This window comes from Fusarium falciforme, chromosome 10, assembly GCF_026873545.1.
Source record: "Fusarium falciforme chromosome 10, complete sequence".
In the NCBI taxonomy this organism is placed as follows: domain Eukaryota; kingdom Fungi; phylum Ascomycota; class Sordariomycetes; order Hypocreales; family Nectriaceae; genus Fusarium; species Fusarium falciforme.
Window position 1 is genome coordinate 752,951 of NC_070553.1, and position 22,605 is coordinate 775,555.

The 22,605-nt window shown below is 51.8% G+C and overlaps 5 protein-coding genes and 1 pseudogene across 6 annotated transcripts, besides 1 other annotated feature; 2 read left to right on the plus strand and 4 right to left on the minus strand.

The window, feature by feature from the left end:
• Window positions 1–256: 256 nt before the first annotated feature.
• NCS54_01213100 (Hypothetical protein) lies at window positions 257–1,160 on the minus strand (the record flags this gene model as incomplete). Its single annotated transcript, XM_053157378.1, has 2 exons — window positions 326–1,160; window positions 257–276 (listed from the first exon to the last, which is right to left on the minus strand). Exons 1-2 carry the CDS (start codon window positions 975–977, stop codon window positions 257–259), a joined length of 672 nt encoding a protein of 223 aa, XP_053013353.1. The 5' UTR covers window positions 978–1,160.
• A 528-nt stretch (window positions 1,161–1,688) lies between these two features.
• NCS54_01213200 (Hypothetical protein) lies at window positions 1,689–2,208 on the plus strand (the record flags this gene model as incomplete). Its single annotated transcript, XM_053157379.1, has 2 exons — window positions 1,689–1,691; window positions 1,750–2,208. 2 exons carry the CDS (start codon window positions 1,689–1,691, stop codon window positions 2,206–2,208), a joined length of 462 nt encoding a protein of 153 aa, XP_053013354.1.
• Window positions 2,209–5,306: 3,098 nt separating this feature from the next.
• Window positions 5,307–5,975, minus strand: NCS54_01213300 (PNPLA domain-containing protein; the record flags this gene model as incomplete). The annotated part of the gene is made up of 1 exon (XM_053157380.1): window positions 5,307–5,975. One exon carries the CDS (start codon window positions 5,973–5,975, stop codon window positions 5,307–5,309), a length of 669 nt encoding a protein of 222 aa, XP_053013355.1.
• Window positions 5,976–7,872: 1,897 nt separating this feature from the next.
• On the minus strand, window positions 7,873–12,904 carry NCS54_01213400 (Hypothetical protein; the record flags this gene model as incomplete). Its single annotated transcript, XM_053157381.1, has 2 exons — window positions 7,873–11,231; window positions 11,878–12,904. 2 exons carry the CDS (start codon window positions 12,902–12,904, stop codon window positions 7,873–7,875), a joined length of 4,386 nt encoding a protein of 1,461 aa, XP_053013356.1.
• A 3,682-nt stretch (window positions 12,905–16,586) lies between these two features.
• NCS54_01213500 (AAA domain-containing protein) lies at window positions 16,587–19,440 on the minus strand (the record flags this gene model as incomplete). The annotated part of the gene is made up of 2 exons (XM_053157382.1): window positions 16,587–19,113; window positions 19,190–19,440. The coding sequence occupies 2 exons, from the start codon at window positions 19,438–19,440 to the stop codon at window positions 16,587–16,589; spliced, it is 2,778 nt and encodes a 925-aa protein (XP_053013357.1).
• Window positions 19,441–20,212: 772 nt separating this feature from the next.
• On the plus strand, window positions 20,213–21,464 carry NCS54_01213600 (annotated as a pseudogene). The gene is made up of 2 exons: window positions 20,213–21,308; window positions 21,358–21,464.
• Window positions 20,213–21,464: a sequence feature.
• Window positions 21,465–22,605: the final 1,141 nt, after the last annotated feature.

Here is a 22,605-nt window from a genome sequence, read left to right on the forward strand (position 1 = left end):
TGGGATGAGGCTTCATAATACCTCTGCAACAATCAACGGTCTTATGACTGAAATAGCATTGCTAAAAGAAGAAATCGAGGAACAGAATGCTCGGCTTTCGGCGTCAACCGCTATCCTCAAAGAAACCACCAAACTCATTCGGGCTGCTACTGCTGTGACGGAAGCATATAAAGGTCAAAAGATGAATGCAGAGAGTGTCTGGGCTAGCTATTGGGGGGTCTTAAAGGAGTGCGATGAAGCCATCTTTGAAATGGACTCAGTTTCCTCTCGGGAACTCTAGATTGCGGTAAGTAATTTTTGCTGTAAGGCAAGAAAGAGAACTTACCCGACGCTGACACTAGATCCAGCTTGACCTCAAATTCATGGAGCAAGCCTAGAATATCATCCATCATGTTCGCCAACTCAACGCTCCTCCTAGTTTGCATAGCTTTCCAATTAAGAAACTCATCTACCTTGGCCTCTAGAGCTACTATTCTGGTGAGAATAGAAGGCTCCTCAAGTTGGTTTGGGTTGAGATGAGGTTCATCGGTGACAGCTTCTGTTCCCACATCGTCAAAGATGTTTCCACTGACTGGCTCTCGAAACTCAGAGCCAGCATTATAATTCACCGTGTAGTTCCCTCCCATCAAACCTTCTAATCCATGCGCGCTTGAATCGTGCAAGGGATTGTTGGCGATAAAGGCATCTGGAACATCAGAGCCCACCTGCTCATTCATGCCAGGGTTCATCTCCTCTGCTTGGGATGAGCCCATTTGTCCCATGAGGAGTTCAGCAGGACCCTGCTGGCTTCTGATGCCACCCGACTCGCCCCAATCAAGGCCGGTAGGATCAAAACCGCCTCCAGAAAGAGGGTCCGTGACGGTCGGGGTGAGGGACGCGGCGGTTGGCCCAGGGTCTGCGACCAGTGGGGGGCTAGAAGAATCCAAGAGGAAAGTATCATAACCATTGATAAACGGCTCCCTGTTGCTGTGGTCCATGATTGACAACAAAACGAAGGATGGGCGTGGTATGGAAAGCAAATCGCCCAAGTCCGAGTCCGCCTCTTCAGTCTTTTGACCATCCGAGGGACCCGGCGGCCCTCGTTGGAGCAAGAGGCTTACGAAGCTTTCACGAACAAAAGTTCTGCTTTCTTCGTTCCCGTTCCTCTGTTGGTCTCCATTCTGTTGGTTGTCCCCAGGCAAATCCTTGGCTGGGTTGATAGAGGACTAACAAGGTAACTTGGGAAGTTGAGGTTGCTGTTTCCCATACCCCTGACTTTGTGTTAGAATTTGTCTCGTGACGGGATCAAAAGTCACCAAGTGGGTGATTGCCAGTGAAGACATCTCCTAATTGGTCGGACCAACGAGATGGAACGCCCTCCTATTGATCTATGCATGGGCACTGCAAGGGGCTATGACCTGCACAGTACGAACATGTTACAGTAACCGAAGTCATTTCCTGCCACCCTGGTTCATAGGACCGTTTCCTGCCACCCTGGTAACTTACAGAACCGTTTCTTGAGCCGTTTCCTGCCACCCTAGTAACTTACAGCAAACAACACAGACACCACGATCCCATGCGCTGCTGATACCTGACTCTCCATATAACGTAGGCCCGATGCTTTACTCTCCGGCTAGAAGGTCATTCGCACTCAAGCATTCAACTCCAATTATTTCTCCATATTCTTGGGTATTTCTCTATCAATCACAATGGTACGGCTTCTTGGACACTGAAAGGAAGGAAGTAAATCGTATCTGACTTTTGTGACAGAGTTACCAGAATCAGCTTCCCATCGTGCCCGAGAACTCGGTGGTGACGACCTGGCAGCAGCAGAGACATTCACTTCAGCAGCCAGGACAGCAGGCTTGTTTCGTGACTCGGCTTGCTGGGGAACTGCTGCTTTCTCGCACTGACAATATGAACTTGCGTCACCTGAACAAGCAGTTACAGCATGACGCCGGGTGCTGGCGCCAAGAGTATGAGCAAGTTGTTGTTCAGTACTGGCAGGTTTCGGAACATAATGCTACCCTCCTGGGGCAGGTTTCGAGGCTCAAGGAGCAGTTACGGGCGGCCAGATGTAGAAAGGATGGGCCTAAGACCCGCCGTGAGAGCGCTGGTGGGCCGATTCCGACGGGAAGTCAACACTCTGACATGCTGAATGATTCGGATGGAGGTAGCCGGGTTGGTGAGGAAAACGTTAAGCAAGAGACCCATGCGAACCTTAAGTAGGGAAGTGGTTTAGCAGATGTTGGTAGAGCAGCGTAACAAGGAATGAGTTTACCCAGAGTTCCGGCCTTCCCGCCCGTTCATTTGTAAATGACTTGACTCTCAGGCGAGTCAAAGAGGTCACTGGTCTCCCCATATAATGTTGGTGCTGTACGAACGGTTTTCTTTTCTTTTCTTTTTGGCCAACTGTGACTCCATAGCTCATGAATCGATTTCCAGCACTTTCTTCGATCTGAGCACTCTTCACGATCGTCGTCATGGGGTACAAGGACACCCTGTACTGTACGTCATGGCCAAGGATTCCTGGTGTTGCTGACGCGTCCAGGCCCGAATACGAGAAAATGATACATCACAGCGGCACGTTTCGGGGTTAAGCTCTCAGCTCTTGATGACTCCAAAGGCGTACCATGTGCTTTCGTCCGAGGTGCGCTTTTCGGCACCCTTCCTCTCACTCCTCGGATAATGTCCGGCAGAGCACCTCTGAAGACTCTATGAAAACAAGCACCTGAGCGAACTTGTCCGCTCCCACTTCATTGTCATGAACTCTCTCATGATGTCTCATCCGAAGGTCACCAAGCGCAAAAGGCGCACAGCTACTCTCAAGAATAAAATGAAAGAGTACTCACAGCTCTTTGACGTAAATATAGTTGTCGTCATTGAAGAGAGGTCCACGATGCAACGACAGACCTTGACTTTCTCCCGCGACCCAGATTGTGCCACAGTAGGTTGAGTGAGCTTCAAGAGCTTCATGGCCTCGGCTAATTCATGCATTTTAGACCTCACTTGATTCCTATCCCACTGCACAGGCAGCGAAGAACTGCGTGTCCACTTTGAGGGAGCGGTTCGAGCGACTTAACCTGGAGTGCCCTATTTAGAGAGAAAGAGAAAGAAAAAAAACAGAAAGAGAGGAGGGGGGCGCATTGGTTATAAGCTCCGCTAGTTGATGTTCTGATGGAAGATACCGGCTTTGTTTCATAGACATCAACAGTCACGCAGAAAAGAAGAATACCAGCGAGCTTGAATCCAAGTCATAGAGGCAACAACCCTTGAATAGAAGCTGCTTCTCTTCTCTGTCAAATTTCTATAATCTTCTACTAAGACAAGCAAGCAAAACACCGCTTTCTACGCTTCGATGGCCGGCTACAGCCTGCACTGCGAGGTCTCTTTCGGTGTGTCCTCGTCCCAAAGACCGCCGTTGCTCTCCCGCACGAGACAAGCCTGGAAACACTATACGGGGAGCCGCTGAGCGGAAAGGCATATCTGCTACCTTCTTCTTTCAACTCAATGAGAAGGGATTTGCCAGTTGTGAGACTGACTGTCTGGAGGATGTTGCCGTGAAGGTCCGTATCTATCACAGACCGTGTAGGCTTTCCGTTGACGTACAAAGTCGCCTTCCGAAGCCGTTCCAAGATTTTCGGCAATGCTCGGTCCCGGCCCTTCCGGATACAACAGATTTGACCACTTATCTGAAAGCTGGATCCCGACAGTGTGGGCAGGGAGTCCAGCTCAAAGTAGAACAGAGTTGCAAACAGATGATGCGCAATCTCTGGTACGCCCTCAAGACTCACGGAATCATGGCGTACCAAGGATGTCAACATGGACATCGATGCAGTGTCGTCGAGGGAAGGCGGTTGAGCGAGGGGGATATCAAGTCTATATCGGCCACTCTTTCCCCCTCGTTTCTTAGAGATGCTTGTAGCATCATTCCAGGTCTTTTTCCCTTGCATAAGCGCCATATATCCACGCTTCAGACGAACAGGCCAGCTGTCTCTGACGAATCTTGGCTTTTGATCCTGAAGTGGCGTGTCCGGCAAAGTGCCAGTGCCTATGTTAAGTACGAGGTCAGGCTTCTCGTCACCATATATGGCGGCGAACTCGGCGAGTGCTACGATTATCGGATTATTCGCTAGAGTCCCAGCGTCTTGAAACGTCCCAAGCCCGGGGAGGTATTTAGGTGGGAAATATCTAGCGTAGCAGTTAGCCCGGATCTATTTTCGAGTTACAAGAACTTACAAAGGAGCAGCTGAACTAGTTCGTCCACTCCAGAGGCATTAGCGCTTATTCCACCAGTCTTTTTTCATGATCTGGATGACTCACGCTTCCCAGATCTTCACATGCTCTGCTTCCCTCAAAACCGAGTAGCCAGTTCTCTCTTGCCCAACGCCATTGTAATTGGTGAAGAGGCTGAGGCAGGGTTGTCTTATCGTTGCAGCTGGTACCCCAACTTTTGCCCCTATCATTTTGGCATGAGAGGATTCAGTCAGTGTCCCCTCGCCAAATGCTTTTCTTAGTGCCCCTTCAATGCCGTGCTCGGAGTAGATGGAGTCCAACAAAATCGATCGAGCCCAGCTCAAACCAGGTAGGGACAAGATTGAAGGGGGGCTGAAGGCGACCTTCGCGAGCTGTTCAAATTCAGCGGTGCACTGTTCCACCGGCCAACCGTTGATGAATAGCGCAAGAACAATCAACGCCCCTACCGATGATTTAGAGAATTTATCGAGCAAGCTGCAAGAAGAGAGACATACCAGCACTGACTCCATACGCCAGTGTGAAAAGTTCTTGAACCGGTATTGGGAGGTCAAGCCGGTCCTGGATCTGAGCTAAGATTGCTGGGGGTATAATACCACGGACACCACCTCCGTCGATGCAAAGAATTGAGTGACCAGCTGTGGGGGGGCGAACCCTCACTACCAAATTGGCGACCCTCCCATCAAACAAGCAATGTTTAAGAGAGAAAAGCCATGGGTCGGCTGCGTCATGTTCGCCGAAGGCTTGCAGACAATCTTCGCAGATCCAATGCCCACATGGCATCTTGTGTTGTGGGGCCTGTGTCAAACAAGAAAAGCAACTTTTATTGCTCTTGATGCTGGGCCAGTAGTCTGAATAAGCGGCCAGGACAGACCAGTGTATCGACACTGCGGCTTCGCCTTTCCCGAGGCGATTAAATAATGCGATAAATTCGTCACGAATGGCATTCACCAGAGCGCTCGGCAGCAGGTAACCATCCTCACGATCTATCTTAACTGTCTGCTTACAAGCACACGTACAGGCGCCCTGATAGAGGCGCTCGAAAACTTCCACAGGTTTAAACACTAAAACAATTAGAGCAATATTCCAGCAGGTCCAAGCAGAGACTCACGATGCATGTCAGGCACGTAATGGTCCAACAATAGACTCGAAGCAATAACGGGAGACGCAAATGAGAGGAGATCCCTGGCTAAGGGTATTTGATTCATGTAGTTGACGAGATGATCTGTCAATTCGATCGAAACCGGAAGATCTTGGCGAGCAGAGCGAACAGGATCGAAAGGCTGGTTCGTCAGGGCCGCTGCTGACTCAAAGGCTCTTTCGAAGAGGGCATTGAAATGCTCTACAGAAAAGCACAGGCCTGCGTCTTGACGTCGTTGGCGAACAGTTGAAGTGCAGCGATGCAGGTGCGTGCGAAAGTCATTAGGTGAGTCCGTTTCCGGTATTTGAAGGAAAGTGGTCTCGAAGAAGTAAGAACTCAGCGGTAGTGAAGTGATTGTCTCGACTGTTGTGGCAAGAAGCCGTTCTGCGATAGAGGCAGCATTTGACCCTTGACTGTATTTATCTGCAAGGACAATCACTAGGGAGGGCTTCCAACCCGCATGCTCCTGGAGTGACCAAGTGGCGATCCAGCGCCCAATCCTGGCCAGGTCCGACAGACCGTACGAGTGGAAGCAAAAGATATCGGCAAAGAAGTATAACAACCGGGAGTATACAAGCGTTTCTAGTTCCAGGCAGGACATTGTGCCCTCCATTAGTGTTTCTGCCATTGATGAGCAACATCGAGATCTCTTCTTGGGCCTAGAGACGGGTAGGGCCGTATTGGCGAGCAGCAAGGACTCGTGATCTGGTGTCCCCGGCTCCAGATCTAAACAGAGGGTATCGAGTTGCCGCTTGGATTCCCTTGCTGAAAAAACCGGTTGCCGCTTACCGATGAGGACATTGACGCTTGGACACAGAGCCTGCTGGTCCAAGGCCGAAGTCACTCGTTGTAGCCTCCCAGAATGCTTAATCGACGGAGTATCCCCGCCCGAAACCCATAGCCAGTGGCTACAGGAGTTGCTCATCTTGTTGACATAGTCGAGCCTTCTGTAAAGCATGCCAAACAGCCACCCTTAATACTCTCGTGATGGTCGGGGGTAGGCTTTTCTCCAGCAGAGGTCTTGTTTCGTACACCGTTGTCCTGCGGGTCCGCGTGACAGGCTTGGGGGACGAAATCAGCACCCCGTCCTCTATTGCGTTCCCTGCACTGTCCATATAAAGAGGGTTTAGGTCCAGAGAAACAGTCGAGCAGTTCAGTGTTGCAAAAATGAAAATGAGTCATCGACACTTGCACATTTGCGACAATTGTCGTCGTCCTCGCTCCAAGGAATTTCATCGCCGGTACCCTGCGGGTCAAGGGTACCCTCACACACACTCCATTTGCCGCCGATGCCTGCGGGCGCAGCAGGACCAGAGAGATAAGCCATGGAAGCCCCCTGCAGGCCGGATAAGGCAAAACCGGGCTCCTATGCAACGAATAGTACGTGCTATAAACACTACATTCATTGCTGGGATGAATCTTCTTCGCGCCTTGGCAAGCGGCGAGGGCCTCAACATCCACATTCATCACCACCACTGGCACCACAGCGATCAGCCGGATGATGACCTCGCCAACATCCCTGATCAGCTGAAATCGAGAACGATGGAGACAAAGGGGGAGATTGCTACCGACAAACCAATCGCGGAGCTGCCAGATGGCCCAGCACCAGCTCCATGCGAGCTGCCGACGGACTGCCCATCAAATGAAAATCCTCCATCGATACAGCCAAAACCGGTATTTCGTCTAGTGGTGACAGAGTATGTTGATTAAATAGCTGAGGTATATAGCTTTCAATACAACAGTTGCGCTAGTTGATGATTCAAGCCGCTGCCAAGAACAATCTACTTAAAGAGCCGGTCTCCATAAGCATGCAAGAGGGTTATTTGTAGCTTCTTTAGATAGTCGTGTCAGGAAGACAAAAGAAATATTACACCTTGATCTGTTCGGATCGTTCGAGGAACGCGACTATCTCCTGGCTGCAGCCCATGGCAGTCGTTTGAGAGTCGTCCCGGAGATGAAAGCTCACCTGACAAGGTGGTTGATTCTGTTATTTATGGTACTGTAAGGCACTTGGTATTGATGTTGTCGTGGATTGGTAGCTTTGACTTTTGCTACAATACAATACAATACAATACAATTTATTACGCCCGGCGGCTTGTTTTGGCCGAAAGGGCACTCATCACTAATGCATACGTACATTGCCTAATTTTCGTCCTTGTCTCCCCCAGCCCATGCTGTGCCACACACTGCCCAAATTGTGACCGCAGTTCCTTAAGCCCATACTATACCATATCTTGCATCGTCCGGATTGTAACCCGTCTCCCGAAGCCCATACTGCGTCAGTTCCTTGATTGTGCTTTCCTTTCTGCTCCGTTACGCTCTGCGTTTTCCCGTGGTTTAGTAGCGTTGCCAGCGAACTAGCTTGAAGGCTATTCTTCAAGTGTTCAGTGTCCTATCTACGGCGGCTGAAGCGATGTCCGCTTTCATGACACGGGGTGTTTGATGTAGGGTGTGAGTGGGTTAGTAAGAATAAGTAGGTGAAAATTTGCAATCTGGCATCAATATTGTGTGTCGAGTCGACCTGTGGCTATTGCAAATCGTATAGTTGCGTGGACTGCTTGCATATTTGGCGCCCATTTCGCGTTATCTGTCGGTGACTTCCCTCCCAGGTAGAACGAGAGATTTCCTCTTTGTGTCTCGGTGCACTGCAGCATTTCGGTTCGGTGCGCTGTCCATGTTTTGCATCGGAAGAGAAAGTGCTCGACAGTCTCTGTCGCTTGTCCACATGCGCATAGCTGCGACGCTGCTACTTTGATCCGGAAGAGATATCCATTCAATCTGGTCATACCGGTCCTGAGCTGCGCTAGCACGCTGGCTTCTCTCCGTGATAGGCTATCGTATAGTAGTCGAGTGTGCTTGCCTGGGAGTGCAGCATCGACCTTCTTCGAAAACTTCCCGACATTGTCTGGTAGGTGTCTGCTAGTACGCTGACTCAATCGAGCCATGTTAAGGGTCGTTGATCGCATTCTGGGAAACTTCAGGGCTGGGATAGCACCGTCTCGGGTTGCGCCCCGCGCCTCTTCTTTGGCAATCTTCAGGAGCTTGTGTTCAGCACTGGTGGGCATCCATATGACAGCCACCACATTGCCCTTGACCTTCAACGTATCGATGGAGTCATATATGCACCTAACATACTCTTGACCGGATTGCTGGCGAGGATTTCGGATCGTGAGCACGGCGGCTCTGTTGCTCGCTAATACTGCCACACTTCGGTATTTGAGGTCGGGTAAGTGTCTCAATGCGTATGCCGTCGCCGCCAGTTCTCCGGAAAACGGGTTCTGTTCCGTTCTCATACCAAGTGTGAAGGAGAAACGCTCAAGCTTCGGTCCTCCTCGCACCGATGCAGGGATCTCGATGACCCCGCCGACTCCAACTATCCCGTTCCGTGCTGAGCTGCTCACTGCGACGCGTACTGCCCAGCCTAGATCTGCTTGTGTCGTCTCCGAATTGTCCCCGTCAACCACTATGGTTTGCACACGTTCTGCCCAGGGTGCTAGTGTGAACGGATTGATCGTTTCCAGTTCCTCCACCGGAATCTCATTAAGTGCCACTGCTACCTCGTAAAATGGCGAGCGGTTGTATCTTCTGAACTTTCGGATGCGAGATGTAGCGTTCCGAAGTGGATTGGTTGCTGGCAGGGTGTGGAGGTCAGTCCACATCTTGACTGCCCGTCTCCAGAAACGCTCGTGTGTACTAGCGATGTGTGCCTCTGCTTCTGCCACGCTCGTTGCCACCGTGAGGAACGTCCCCACGATCGCTTGCGCTCCAATCCTCTGGACTCTGTTGATAGGGCTCGCCCTTCTGTACTTGCATGCGTGCATCCAAACGTTTGAGGCGTAATCCACCACTGGGGCCACCATAGTTGTAAACAGTTGTCTTGCTGTCGCTGGAGTAAGGCCTCTGAGCCTCTGTAGTTCCATGGCTGCTTTTAAGCCCTTGGCCGCTGCCAGTGCGATGTGTTCTTTGTATTTGAGGCCAGAGTCCATGATCATTCCGAGGACCTTGACCTGGGTCTTGGGACGAACAAGCTGTCCCCTGATCGCGAAAGGTTCTGAGTCGGACTTGTACGCTTTCCGGGTGAAGTGGATAATTGCCGTCTTTTCTGCCTCGAAGGTCGCGCCGCTTCTCCTTTCCCAGTCCAGCGCTTTCTTGATAATCTCTTTGATCCCACCGCGGTTGCTTTCTGCCGTTGGGCCCGTCACCCACGCCGTGAAATCATCCACGAAGGCCACCGCTCCCCCATAGCAGTCAATGCGCTGCTGTACGAGGTCTGCGTTGAAGAAAAGAAACAGAATCAGAGACAGAGGGGAGCCTTGCGGCAGCCCAGCTTGTGGCAAACTTCGCATCTCGGATGCCTGTCCGTTGACCTGAATAGTCGCCGTGCGATTCGAGCAAAAGGCTTCGATCCAGCGAAGCAGATCCTCTGGGATGCCCCTTGCTCTCAGTCGTTGGACGAGTCTCTCTTTGCAAACTCCGTTGTACGCTCCTTTGACGTCGAAACTCACCAGGCTAAGGACCCGTCGGCCTCGCCAGGCAGCGTAGATTTGCTCCTGCAGCAACATCAAGGCCTGCTCGGCAGACCGCTGTTTGCGGGCTCCAAAGTGATTTGTCGGCAGCAGTCCGTGTGTCTCGACAGCGTGCGAGATCCGTTCCGCGACGACCGCCTCTAGTATTTTGCCTAGCGTAGATAGGAGCGAGATGGGCCTCCATGCCTTCGCGATCGAATAGTCCTCTTTATTTGGTTTCTTGAGAGGAATAATTTTTGCGTGTCTCCATTGATCCGGCAGGACTCCTTCTTCTAGTGATGCACGAAACAGTGCTAAGACTCGGTGCTTAACAACTGGCCAGACCTGTTTCCAGACCATGGCCGGTAGTCCGTCTTCGCCAGGTGGTTTCCACGACTTTGTCGCGGAGAGCTGCCGCTCCACCTCCCCTATGGTAATGTCTGGCATGGTGACGGGAGCTCCGCGCTGAGGTCTCTCCCCTTCCTCGTCGATGTGCTCCGGCAAAGGGGGGAAGAAAGTGGCTAGCATTTCATCAGCCTGTTCGGTGTTGTTGGCCGTGCGCGTGCCGTCAGCTCTTGTAAGCTGGGGCACTTTGCCAAATGCTGTATCGTCTCCAGACTTAAGATACTTTGCTGCCTTCCAAATGTTGTCGTTGTCAGCTAGAAACTCGTTCCAATGCGTCTTTTTCTGCTGTCTGATAGCATCGTGGTACTGCTTTGCTGATCCCCTGGCTGTATTCTCGAGCTCCTCACATGTCCATCCTGCTCGCCTTGATGCTCTGGCACGGTTCCTCCAGTACGTGTATATCCGCCGGAGTTGCGTGAGGTCTGAGGTCCACCAGCGCTTTGCATATGGTGATGGTTTAGCTTTGGGTGTCAGGGTGCGAATCGCCTCTAGCACCGCTGACATGAGCCTATCGGTCTTCTGCTGTACGGTGCCCTCCGTCGGGGTGGTCTCTAGCGCCGCGGCGATTCGATCGTTGATTTCCTTCCATGGTGCATTTTTGAGTAGGAGCCGCTTCTCAGTTGGCGATGCTGGTACTGAAATGTCAAACTCTGTTTCAATAGCACGATGGTCGGACCCATGCTCTGTGCCGTGTATCGCACACTTGACCGTTGCGGTTGCCAGATCCTCGGAGGCAAGGACCAAGTCGACCGTCGTTTCAAAGTCGCCGCCGCTCCACGTCTTCGTTCCCCTCGGGAGCAGGCTCGTGAGATCAAGCTCGCTCATGAGGTCAATAATCTGATCCGCTTCGCCTTGTCTCACTAGGGATACATCGTCCCCTCCCCATAGCTGGTCGTGCCGGTTGAAGTCCCCAACAGCAATCACATCCACCAGCCTGTCAGCATGTCCTCTTGTGTCAGAGATAACCCGGCGCAAGGCGTTGCAGATGTCTTGTAAGGCCTGGGCGTCTCCTCCCGGTACGTAAACTGACACGACCAGGATCAGCCGCTCAGGGAGTTGCAAGACAGCTGCCGTCATGTCCGCTGACCCTGTCGGTACCTGCTCTGCCTCTACATCCTTGTTTACCCACAACATGCTCCGAATCGGCCATCTGCCCTCTTTCCACACAGTAGGGACCATCCTAACCCACCTCGGATGCCCCATGGGGACTGTTAGTAGCTTGCCGTTCCTTTGGTGTGCCTGTGGCTCTTGGATCGCTATTACTGCATAGTCCTGAAGTTGCTTATCGTTCATAAGGCTCTCGTGTACCGCGCCCTGTTTTCTCACATTCAGTTGAATCGTCCGAAACGTCTTACTCATGCAGCCTAGGGTGAAGTTTCAGGCAGTTCCTGCTGAACGATTCATGCGGCCCGCTGCAGAGAGCACACTTGGGTATCTGCGTCTGGCACTCACTGTGATGGTGGCCTTCGCCGGCGCACCTGGCACATACTCGATTCTTGCTGCACGAGAATGCCTTGTGACCGAGTTGTTGGCAGTTATAGCATTGTTCCGGTCCGGTTATCAGCTTGAATACACTCGTACATGCCGATTCACCTGCTACGAGAAAGTAGCCTTCCTGTAGTAGCCTCCTAGCATCGTTGTTTTTGGTGAGATACACCACCATGGACCCATATACCTTGGGGTTGACCTTTCGACTCAGCCAGGCCACCTTGGCTATCTGGATTTCGTTCTCCTGGCTTAACGTTTCCAGCACTCCGGGAAGGACCTTAAAGTCCTGGTCGAAAACGGCCGTACGGTTCATGTTGTCAACTTTGACTGGGTACAGTTGGTCTCGAAGCACTCTTGCACCTGGGGCCTTCCTGGCTTCGAGGATGGTCTTGATCTTTTGCATTTCTTCTTCGTTCCTACTGATGACCCTGAGGCGGTTGACGTTCCGTCCGTCTCTGGTCACTGCGACGCATCGCCAGTGAGGTTGGTCGCTCGACGTTCGCATTTCCTGCTCAACGGTCTTGCGAATCATTGCCGGTGTAGCGTCGCCAATGTGATCCTCGGGCACTCTGGACGTGTCCACTGTGCAGAACACTGGTTCTGGAGTTACCGATCGGGCCGTAGATGAAGATTGGTTGGATGTGCTGACGGGTGTCATTCTGGCCGCGTCTGCGTATGTCCGACCCGGTGATCGCGGTACCTCAGCCTTGTTTAGTGTCTCCAGCTGTAGTCGGGTCTGCTCCAGCTCGCCGCAAACCTGGGTAAGCTGCTCTCGGACTTGCGATAGTTCTTGCGCCATCTGGGCCGTGGCCTTAGTCACCTCCTCGGCCATGCGGTCACTGAGCTTGGTGAACTCGAGCTGGAGCTCCGCCTTCATCGATTCCATTCGCTTATTAAAATCTTGTTCCAGAAGTCGTTTCAGGCTCTGGGTAAGCTCGATCATGCTGCCAGCTGTCTTAGGCGTGGCCCGTTTCTTGGCTCGGGCTTGACTCGGAGCTCCCTCACTGCTCTCCTCTTCCTGCCATTCCATATCGCCTTTTTTCTGCTCGGATTCCAACGCCCTCGCCGTTCTGGTCCTTTTGCGCTGGGGGCGATGATATCCCCGGCCTGTGACATCGGGTTCGCCTTCCATGACGACAATGACGTCTGATGCGGGGTTCGCAACACCAGACATCCGCCAACGGCCTGAATCTCCGCCAAGCGGTTACCAGACCTTTCAAAAGTTATAAAGAAGATAAAGAAAAGTATTCCAAGAGATTTTTCTTCGACAGTCGTCCGCGACTGCTGACGTATCGTCATCCAACAGGGTGTACCTATATTACAGTACCGCGCTTTGTTACAGTCGACTTTTGCTACAGTGGGGTGCGAGTTCAGCGTCACTAACTTGACATTACAATTGTGACGAAAACGTACTAAACACAGTGCGAGGATTTAAGGCCCTTGCTAGTTGAGGTCGATTTTGCTGGAAGACCCACCATATCCAGACAGTGCATCGACCCACTCAGTAGCCAGTTTTAGAATAAATTCAAGACAGCCCAAACCCCACACACTGACGCTAAACCCGCACCCCGCTGTACTTCTTGGGTTAAATGAATGCCCCATGAAGGAAAGCTTATGCTAAGATACTTTAGAGCGTCGAGCCTCTGGCCATGGACTAAAATCAAGTTCCACCAAGTCGATATCGTCTCCAAGCATGGGGCTAACAACTTTGGTGATCGTCTGAGCTGTTGAGGGATCCGTACATACTATGTGCTTTAGCCCCTGATCAAGAGTGTTGTTAATGAGAACATACATGATATTAATACGTGACCCCGTCCTTTAGACTCTCGAATCTCTGAGTGTATGAGGCTCTCTGGGTCCATCGGAAAGTAGTTTAGCGTTAGTCTTAGAAGATTCTCCCCTTTCTTCACCGACGCGCCTGCTTCAGCATCTTTCGTGAGGAAGTGTCCTCGTATAAATAGCTGAATTTCCTACTGCATTGTAAGCCTTACTTGTAGTAACAGAAGGGGTGGGTTAGAAGTCACATAATTAATGTTCCATGATAGAATCTCGTTGATCCATTCAGTCACCCAATATCTGTATTCTTGCAAAGAGTTAGTAAGGAGCCTTCATGGCTAGGTACTGAGCCAAACCTTCTGCGTCCATTTCCCAGAATAGAACATGTCGTCGAGTTTTTGTCCGCCATTCACGATACAGACGCAGCTGTTCCTTCATATAAGGAAGCTGCCCTGCAATCCCGATGCCTGTGGCAAATAGCAAAACAGTCCCAGATTGATGTTGTAAGACTGGGCTCCCGTATGGGCCCTCTATGAAGGCTGTATAGTCTGTCATTGGGATTGCGAGACGGAGCCTGCTGGTGAAACCATTCCGAGGCTGGACGACAAACACCAGGACTTGATCTCCGCTCTCACTGAGATACTCCCAAGCGATTTGGAAAGGATGTGACTGAAATAAAGCGATCCGCGGGATGCTCAAGTACACAAATTGACCCGCTTGGTATTTGAGAGGACGGGGCATACTCACCTGAATTTCTACGCCATGTCCGATCTGTTGAATGCAAGCCGTGCTGATGGACCTGGCCGAGATATTGATAAAGAGAATTTTGAGGAACCCGATGATTTTTAAAAGGAGAAAAGCAGATATTGCTAGTATCAGGTAGATTTTGGGGGCATCGAGCATGTTTGCCGCCGTTAGGTGGAACCAAAGACTCGTTATTCCCGTTGCAGCCAAGGCGAGATGCAAGATCGACAAAAACTCATACATCCATCTCCAAAGAGCAGGTATAGAAGTCAGTGAGAGAGCCCCTACTGAACAGGCAGCCTTGAACTTTGTCAGCTTCTTGGGCGATATACTGCCGTAGAGACAAGGCGACAATGCTCACGATCAACCCAGCCTTGTCAGGGCTTAGGGCAAGGTTAACCTCGCCGTGCGTCCATGAAAGGATCGAGTGAAGGGATGCTTCAACAATGAAAACTATCCCTATACATTTATGCATAAGGAGGTAATTGTCTGGACGGATTGAAAGGATGTTTGCGATTGGATTGAAGCGCCCGCCGGCGCACAGTGGGATAAGGTTGATCAATGCTGCTCGTCCGAGCCTGCGGATGAAATCAGCGCTCCCAGAAACGCCGATAACAAGCAGGCAGATGTTGGCGTTGAGGAAGAGACCAAATAAGAAGCCAGAGTATCTCGACAGCCTCAGACTCCCGCCAAGCCACCAGGGAAGGCGAGAGAAATATATTTGTCGGAGGAAGAAACGACGTGCGAGTTTAGACACTGACTGAGCTAAGGAACGGCAGAGAGAGAGGAGAATAAAGAAAGCAACTGTGCCTCCTATACAGACTCCGTAGAGGCTAGTGGAATCCATGGTGGCAGCTGTGGGCTCAAAGACAGCGAGGGTAATAACGTGCGCCTAGCCAGGTTTTATTAAGAAAGGTGAGGGTACGAAACCGGCCCCGGAACATGGAGAGGCAACCATGGCTTGTTTCGTATCCCTGAGGGGAAGGAATAGGGTGCCAAAACCGGACACCCCCTTGGGAGCCACATAAGAAGCCAGCTTCTCCCAGATGAGCTACAAAGTCGGTCAATGGCCAACACAAGCAAGTGTCATCCAACTTTCATCAAAATGGAAACCAAAAGAACCCCAAATGAGGATTTTGAGGACATCTCCTTGAAGGCGGCCCAAATTCCACTCCCGGCTGAGTCGTTCTCATCCTATGACAGGATGGTCGTGGAATCTCACGAGGTGCCAACTCGTTGGAATATTCTTGCAACGGTATCCAACTGGCTCCTACTGGCTGGCTTTATCGTCTTTCCTGGAACCTTCACATCTATTAGCCGCAGCGGAGTTCTAAACCGCTATCAAGCCGGAAGGATCATACAGCGTGCTGTTCGGAATGTTCCTCTGTTATATATCGGGGGGTTTTCCTGTCTCATAGGCATCCTAGGCATTGCATGGGTTTGGTGGAACCTCAAGCATAACTGGTTCTGGCTTGTATACCGCATATTCCTGTTCGTATAACCCAGAATCTCGATATTCAGTACTGACGTGTTAGAGCCCTGGATTACTTAACTCAGTGACGGCTCTATTGGCTAGCCTCACGAATGTCTACACCGCTCAAGATGGAGATTGGTCTGTGACCGCCATAGTCACGGTTAGCATTGCTGGTTTTTGCGCTGTGTTTATGGGTTCGATGGTCCTTTTGTATCAGTTTTGGTTTTTAAGAATACTGAGACAATATTAGCTTTCTTGAATTCCAAGATATCGGAATCGCTTTTCTTGTGATGAAAGAAGTGTCTGAAGAGACCGCAACCATGATACAGTGGGGTGCGGGTTCAGCGTCAGTAATCTGTCATTGTAATTTTACCGAGAAAAGCCAAAAGTGGATCAACTGTGGCGCATGCACAGTGCACCATCAGTAACAGCATCTAAGTGCCTCAAAATTCAGGCATCAACAGCTCAGCTTACGACCAGCAACTTCTAGCTGCTTGATCAACATTAATTATCTTATTCCAGCGTCCGATTCTGACCAAAGTCTGCGTTCACCCAATGATTACGCATACACATCCTATGAGCGAGCACGCGAAAATGCTGATTAGTTACTGTAGCGACCCGCGCGGCGTGTACTATAGGAAATACTATATAGGCCCTTGGGTAAAAACAGACATCATTCAAGGTCCCTACTCCTGCGGGATCTCCACTTACGAAAGCGCCCGACCTTCCCATTCACCTTCCCATTCATAACCTCCCATACCGATCTATGCCGCGGTTCCCCTTCTTCCTCCCATTCGCCGACTTGCGCGACCGCCAAAGACTAGACTGACTCCACAAGAGACGGTAGTTGTTGTAACGCCTCCTGCGTTGAGGCGAGGTACGCCATGCTTTGCATCGTATGCGGATGACTTTCTCCAAGCACATGCCGGCGAAGGTCTAAAGCGGTTTGATGAAGCCGCTCGGCCTCGCCATATCGACCCTGCGCATGGTACGTCGCCGCGAGGTCCGCCATACTCCAGATCGTATCAGGATGCTTCTCCCCAAGTTCTTCTCGTCGGAGATCCAGTGCCTCATCCTTCAGTCTCTCAGCCTCGCCATATCGACCCTGCTCATGGTATATCACCGCGAGGTCCGCCATGCTGCTGATCGTATCTGGATGCTTCTCCCCAAGCATCTCTCGTCGGAGATCTAGTACTTTAAGGTAAATACTTTCAGCCTCGTCATATCGGCCCTGCGCATGGTACGTCGCCCCGAGGTCCGCCATGCTCCCGATCGTATCAGGATGCTTCTCCCCAAGCACATCTCGTCGAAGACCCCATACTTTGACCGCAATCTCCTCAGCCTCGTCATATCGGCCCTGCGCATGGTACGTCGCCGCGAGGTCCGCCATGCTCCTGATCGTATCAGGATGCTTCTCCCCAAGTACCTCTCGTCGAAGACCCCATACTTTGACCGCAATCTCTTCATCCTCGTCATATCGGCCCTGCGCATGGTACGTCGCCCCGAGGTCCGCCATGCTCCTGATCGTATCTAGATGCTTCTCTCCAAGCACCTCTCGTCGGAGATCCAATACTTTAGCTGCGATCTCTTCTGCCTCGCCTTGTCGGCCCTGCGCATGGTACGTCGCCCCGAGATTCGCCATGCTCCCGATCGTATCAGGATGCTTCTCCCCAATCACCTCTCGTCGGAGACCCAATACTTTGACCGCAATCTCCTCAGCCTCGTCATATCGGCCCTGCGCATGGTACGTGGCCGCGAGGTCCGCCATGCTGCTGATCGTATCAGGATGCTTCTCTCCAAGTACCTCTCGTCGGAGATCCAGTACTTTGACCGCAATCTCTTCATCCTCGCCGTGTCGACCCTGCGCATGGTACGTCGCCGCGAGGTTCGCCATGCTGCTGATCGTATCAGGATGCTTCTCCCCAAACATAACTCGTCGGAGTTTCAGTGCTTCATCCTTCAACTTTTCGGCCTCGTCATATAGGCCCTGCGCATGGTACGTCGCCCCGAGGTTCGCCATGCTCCCGATCGTATCTAGATGCTTCTCTCCAAGTGCCTCTCGTCGGAGATCCAGTGCCCTCTTATCTACCGGCTCCTTCTCCCTCCATCGTCCTCCGTCATACAGAAAGCGCGACACTCTTTGAAGTAGAGCTGCTGTCTCGATCTCCGTCCCGCTCACCTCCGCCCACTCTCCTACTCGTATGGCATGCGTCACATACTGCTCGCATCGCCCCCACGAAGTCGGTTCTGATGGCGGGAAAAGGTCATCTACTACCTGCAGAGCCATCCCGGAATAGTATGCTTCATCATTCTCCGGTTCGCTCGGCTTGCTCTCTACCCATGGTGCCTTGCCCATAGTCGTCTCCATCGAGTCTCTTACCACCAGCCCATATCGTACAGCTTCTTGCACAAGCTTATGCATCTCATAGCTCCGCCCGCCATCCTCCGTCTGGCGTTGGCTAAGAAAAGAAAACTCTTTCAGTCGTGTGATAGCTTTCAGAACCTCAAGCTCCGTAGCTTGTCTGGTTGGGCCCTTATCGCTAACACTGTATCGATTGGCTACTGCCATCACCAACTCGTGCGGTATGTCTTGACTGTCCACATACGCAATCACGTGGAGAATGCCGTATGACATCTCGCTCTCCACTCGGATCCGCTCCGTCGAGATCCTCCACGTCTCAAGCACGCTATTCGGTACTTCCGGCCGTCGATGTCGGTCAGCATCGCTCATCTTCAGCACTTCCCACCGAGACTGGCCTTGCCTGAGGCGGCCTAGGTACTGCTCAGTCGTCATGGACATACGCCGCATATACGCGCCGGCTTGCGAGATCGCCAACGGCAGGCATTGCAGCTCTTCCAGCAAAGTATCCACTCTTGCCTCCTTCGAAGTCGACGGATCGTCTCTCGCTCTTGCCAAGAGCGTCGTCGCCTCATCCATGGCCATAGCCCGTACCTCAATACTTCGAGGCGCTCCGACAAGCGTGCCAGTGATGTGCGCGTCTCGGCTTGTCCATAGTACCGTCCCTTGCGAGGTACGAGGGACATATTTCCGTAGATTCTCGTTCTCTTTCGTCCCTTCTCCTTTTTCTTGTTGACCCACTCCAAACAACCTCAGATCATCCGCGTTGTCGACGATCATCACCCATTTCGATCGAGCTTCGATCCCACTGCGCACCACATCGAGCAGATCCGACCCCTCAAGCCGCTCGTCGACTCCGAGCTTCTTCCCGATCGTCTTATAATCGGCCAAAAACGTCGCTTCATTGTCTGCATGCACCCAGAAGACGCAGCATTCATCGTCGGCGTCGCATCGTCGATACGCATAGTCTAGTGCAATCTGTGTCTTACTTTGGTTCGTTAGCATCTTCCTTCGTACTAGAGGTGATTGAGCGACACCTCGCGATGTCAAAAGTGGAGACCTACCCCGATCCCCCTAGGCCCCAGAGCGCGGCGCTATGGGATCCCGGCGTTTGCGGTAAAAGCTTGTCTAATCTGTCGAGGAGATCCCCACGACGGACCAGGTCCTCGTTGCGGGGATATGGAATGACGCGGACGACTTCGGCGCGGGCCGGCGGGTGGGGCAGATGGTAATGGTCGCCCTGGTAGATGGAGGTATGATCGCCAAATCGATTATGACTGAGGTCACGCTGGTGATGCACCGAATTCACCGACATCTTGATATCGGGTCAGTTGAGATCGATCACCAAACCTGGACGTAGCCCAAAATGTTGCAGCGGAAGGAAATGCTGACCCAACCTCAGCTCCCCACGTGATAACGTAAGGCAGCAACATAAACCCCTCAGCCAGGGCGACTGATACATGGGCACCCGGATGCCCAAACAGAATGGCGCACCCGGGTGCCCAAATTATGTCAGTGCCTATTAGCACATATTCCTTAACGCGATATGTTAAATAGATTTTTATGGTTATGAGATTTGATAAAATTAGAAGTTAAGATAACCTCAGTACAGACGCAGCTACAATAACGAAAGTAGTCTCTAACTCATGAATTTTCCTTGCTTCACCTTCTATAAAACGTTCGCGCACATTAAAGTAAAGAGCAGCTCCCGCTTATAAGCGGATTCCTCATCGCAGCGTTATTCTCGATCACATTGAGGATTTACAATATCTCGTCAATCTCTTGGCACAGAATTTTCTCTCATGTCTTCTATGTCCACCGAAATGCTTGAGATGAATAGTAAGCCCAGCTCGGGACAATAATGATTGGGATCCTGCAGTGCCAGACGGTGCTGTTAGTGCTATTGTAGCAACTTCACTATTTATGAAGGCCAGGCGCAGAGTGATGGAGTGGGTGGAGTGGGTAAAGTGGGTACTCAAGAACCAATGTTATTGGGTACCCAGCCTGGGTGCCCAATGCTATTTGGGCATCCGGGTGCCCATGTATCAGTCGCCCTCAGCCAGCCCTGTCCGTCTTAGGCTTCGTCCCTCTCTCGCAGTACAATCACAACCCGCACGATGGCTTCCCTACAACCACCTGCTGACCGCAAAAGATTTCGCGTTGCCATAGTTTGCGCTCTGTCTCACGAGGCTGATGCCGTCACCTTGCTGTTCGATCAGTTTTGGGACGAGGAATGTGACCCTTACGGCCGAGCAGATGGCGACACGAATACCTACATCACTGGTCGTATCGGAGACCACCACGTTGTTCTGGCTGTTCTTCCAAACATGGGTACCAACAGCGCCGCGGCAGCAACTGCCAGCTTGCGATCGAGCTTCACTGGTCTTAAACTCGCTATCCTTGTTGGCATCTGTGGTGGTGTCCCCCGCATCACTAATTTCGATGCATTTCTGGGCGATGTTGTTGTGAGCAAGACCATCATCCAATACGACTACGGCAGGCAATATCCTGGGCATTTTGCCGTCAAGAACACCGTCGACGACAGTCTTGGAAGAGCCAACAAGGACATCCGAAGCCTGCTTGCAGTCTTTGAAACAGAGCTCATGAGAGAGCGGCTGCAGATCGAGGCTTCAAAACACCTGAAGCATTTGCAGGAAGCCGCTAAGAAAAAACGACGCCGAGCCAATTACCAATATCCTGGAACGAAGGAAGATAAATTGTATCCTCCGACATATACACACAGACATGGGAATGGGTGTAGTGTGTGTGCTGATGACACTGACGTCTTCTGCGAGTCAGCTTCTAAAGCTTCGTGTGTCGAGGCTGGATGTGATTCCACCAGTGAGGTTGTGAGAGGGCGTTCTGAGGATCTTGTCCAGGGTGGAGACTTTAGCCCAGAGATTTTTATCGGTCGAATGGGGTCGGGCAACACCGTCATGAAGAGCGGGGAGGGTCGAGATCGCATCGCCGCCAAGCACGACCTCATTGCGTTCGAGATGGAGGGCGCGGGGGCGTGGGATGAAGTTCCGTGTATCGTTGTCAAGGGTATCTGCGACTATGCAGATAGCCACAAGAACAAAGTCTGGCAGAACTTTGCTGCAGCTACTGCTGCATCTGTGGCGAAAGCCATTCTGGGGCGATACGCAGTCCATGATGGAGACCGAGATTCGACCCAGACGAACGGTACAACCTGGCCTTCTTTCCATGATTTTCCAGGCTGACGTGCGGGCAGATCAACGCCATTCGAATGGACGTAGTATTGCGGGCAATTCATTCGGAGACAGCGCTTGGATCAATCAGGGTGATGTGGGAGGAAACCTAACCTTTGGACCTATGTAATGGGTCTGATTCGACAGTTCCTTGAGGTCCGTAGTTGATCACGCGATCCGGCCATGGGTTTCGCCGTCAGGGGCATATGCCATACCCTTAATGTGGCGATTCTACCCAAAACAGACTAAGCATGGCTGAGGTACTACGTGTGGCCAGTGGGGGTTTGGACCTGTCATCCTGACACCGTGGCGTCTTGGTGTCTTCGCCCAAAGAGCATCTTTGCTTTCCTCCTTGCTTTCTCTTTTCTCTCGTCTCCAACGTCCAGGAACCACAGCTGGCCTCATCACCTTGTACAGTATGAAATGGCCCCTCGACTCACTCCAGAAAAGAAGGATAGAATCCGCACAATGTTGCTCGAAGGGCGCTCGATAAGTGAAATCGCCAAATAATCCCTTGCACCGAACGCACCGTTTATCGAACACGATCGGCCATACGACGATTCGGTACGGCAGCGGCCCCTACTAACCGTGCCGGCCCCGATCCCAAAATAACCCCTCTTATGCGAGATGCACTTTGCAGAGAGCTGGTCAGAAAACCGGAAATGCTGAGACGTGAGATGGTTGCTTTCCTCCGAAAGCGCTTCGACGTAGACGTGTCGCCCACGCGCATCACCCGAACCCTGCAGGCCTTGCAGTGGACTCGTAAGAATACACGCCGCGTAGCGAGACAGCGCAACCCGCAGCTGCGCCATTACTATCATTACAGACTAAAGTTAGGCGGGTATCGATCGTATCATCTGATCTTTCTTGATGAATCTGGCTTGGATAAAAGCATCGGCGTTCGACGAAAGGGGTGGGCTCCCAAGGGCGTACCGCCCATACAGATCGCTCGCTTTCAACGAGAGGAGAGGTACCAGGTTCTGGCTGCTTACACACAGAGGGGCATCAAGCTTTCGCGCGTCTATCGCGGATCGACTGATACTGCGACCTTTGTAGACTTTATCGAGCAGCTGCTACATCACTGTGGCAGATGGCCAGAACCGGAATCTGTGCTTGTCATGGACAACGCTAGCATTCACTGTTCAGACAAGATCAAGCAGATGTGTGACGAGGCTGGCGTGAAAGTGGAGATGACAGCACCCTACACTCCCGACACGAACCCGATTGAAGAGTACTTTGCCGAGATGAAGGCTTATGTGAAACTACGGTGG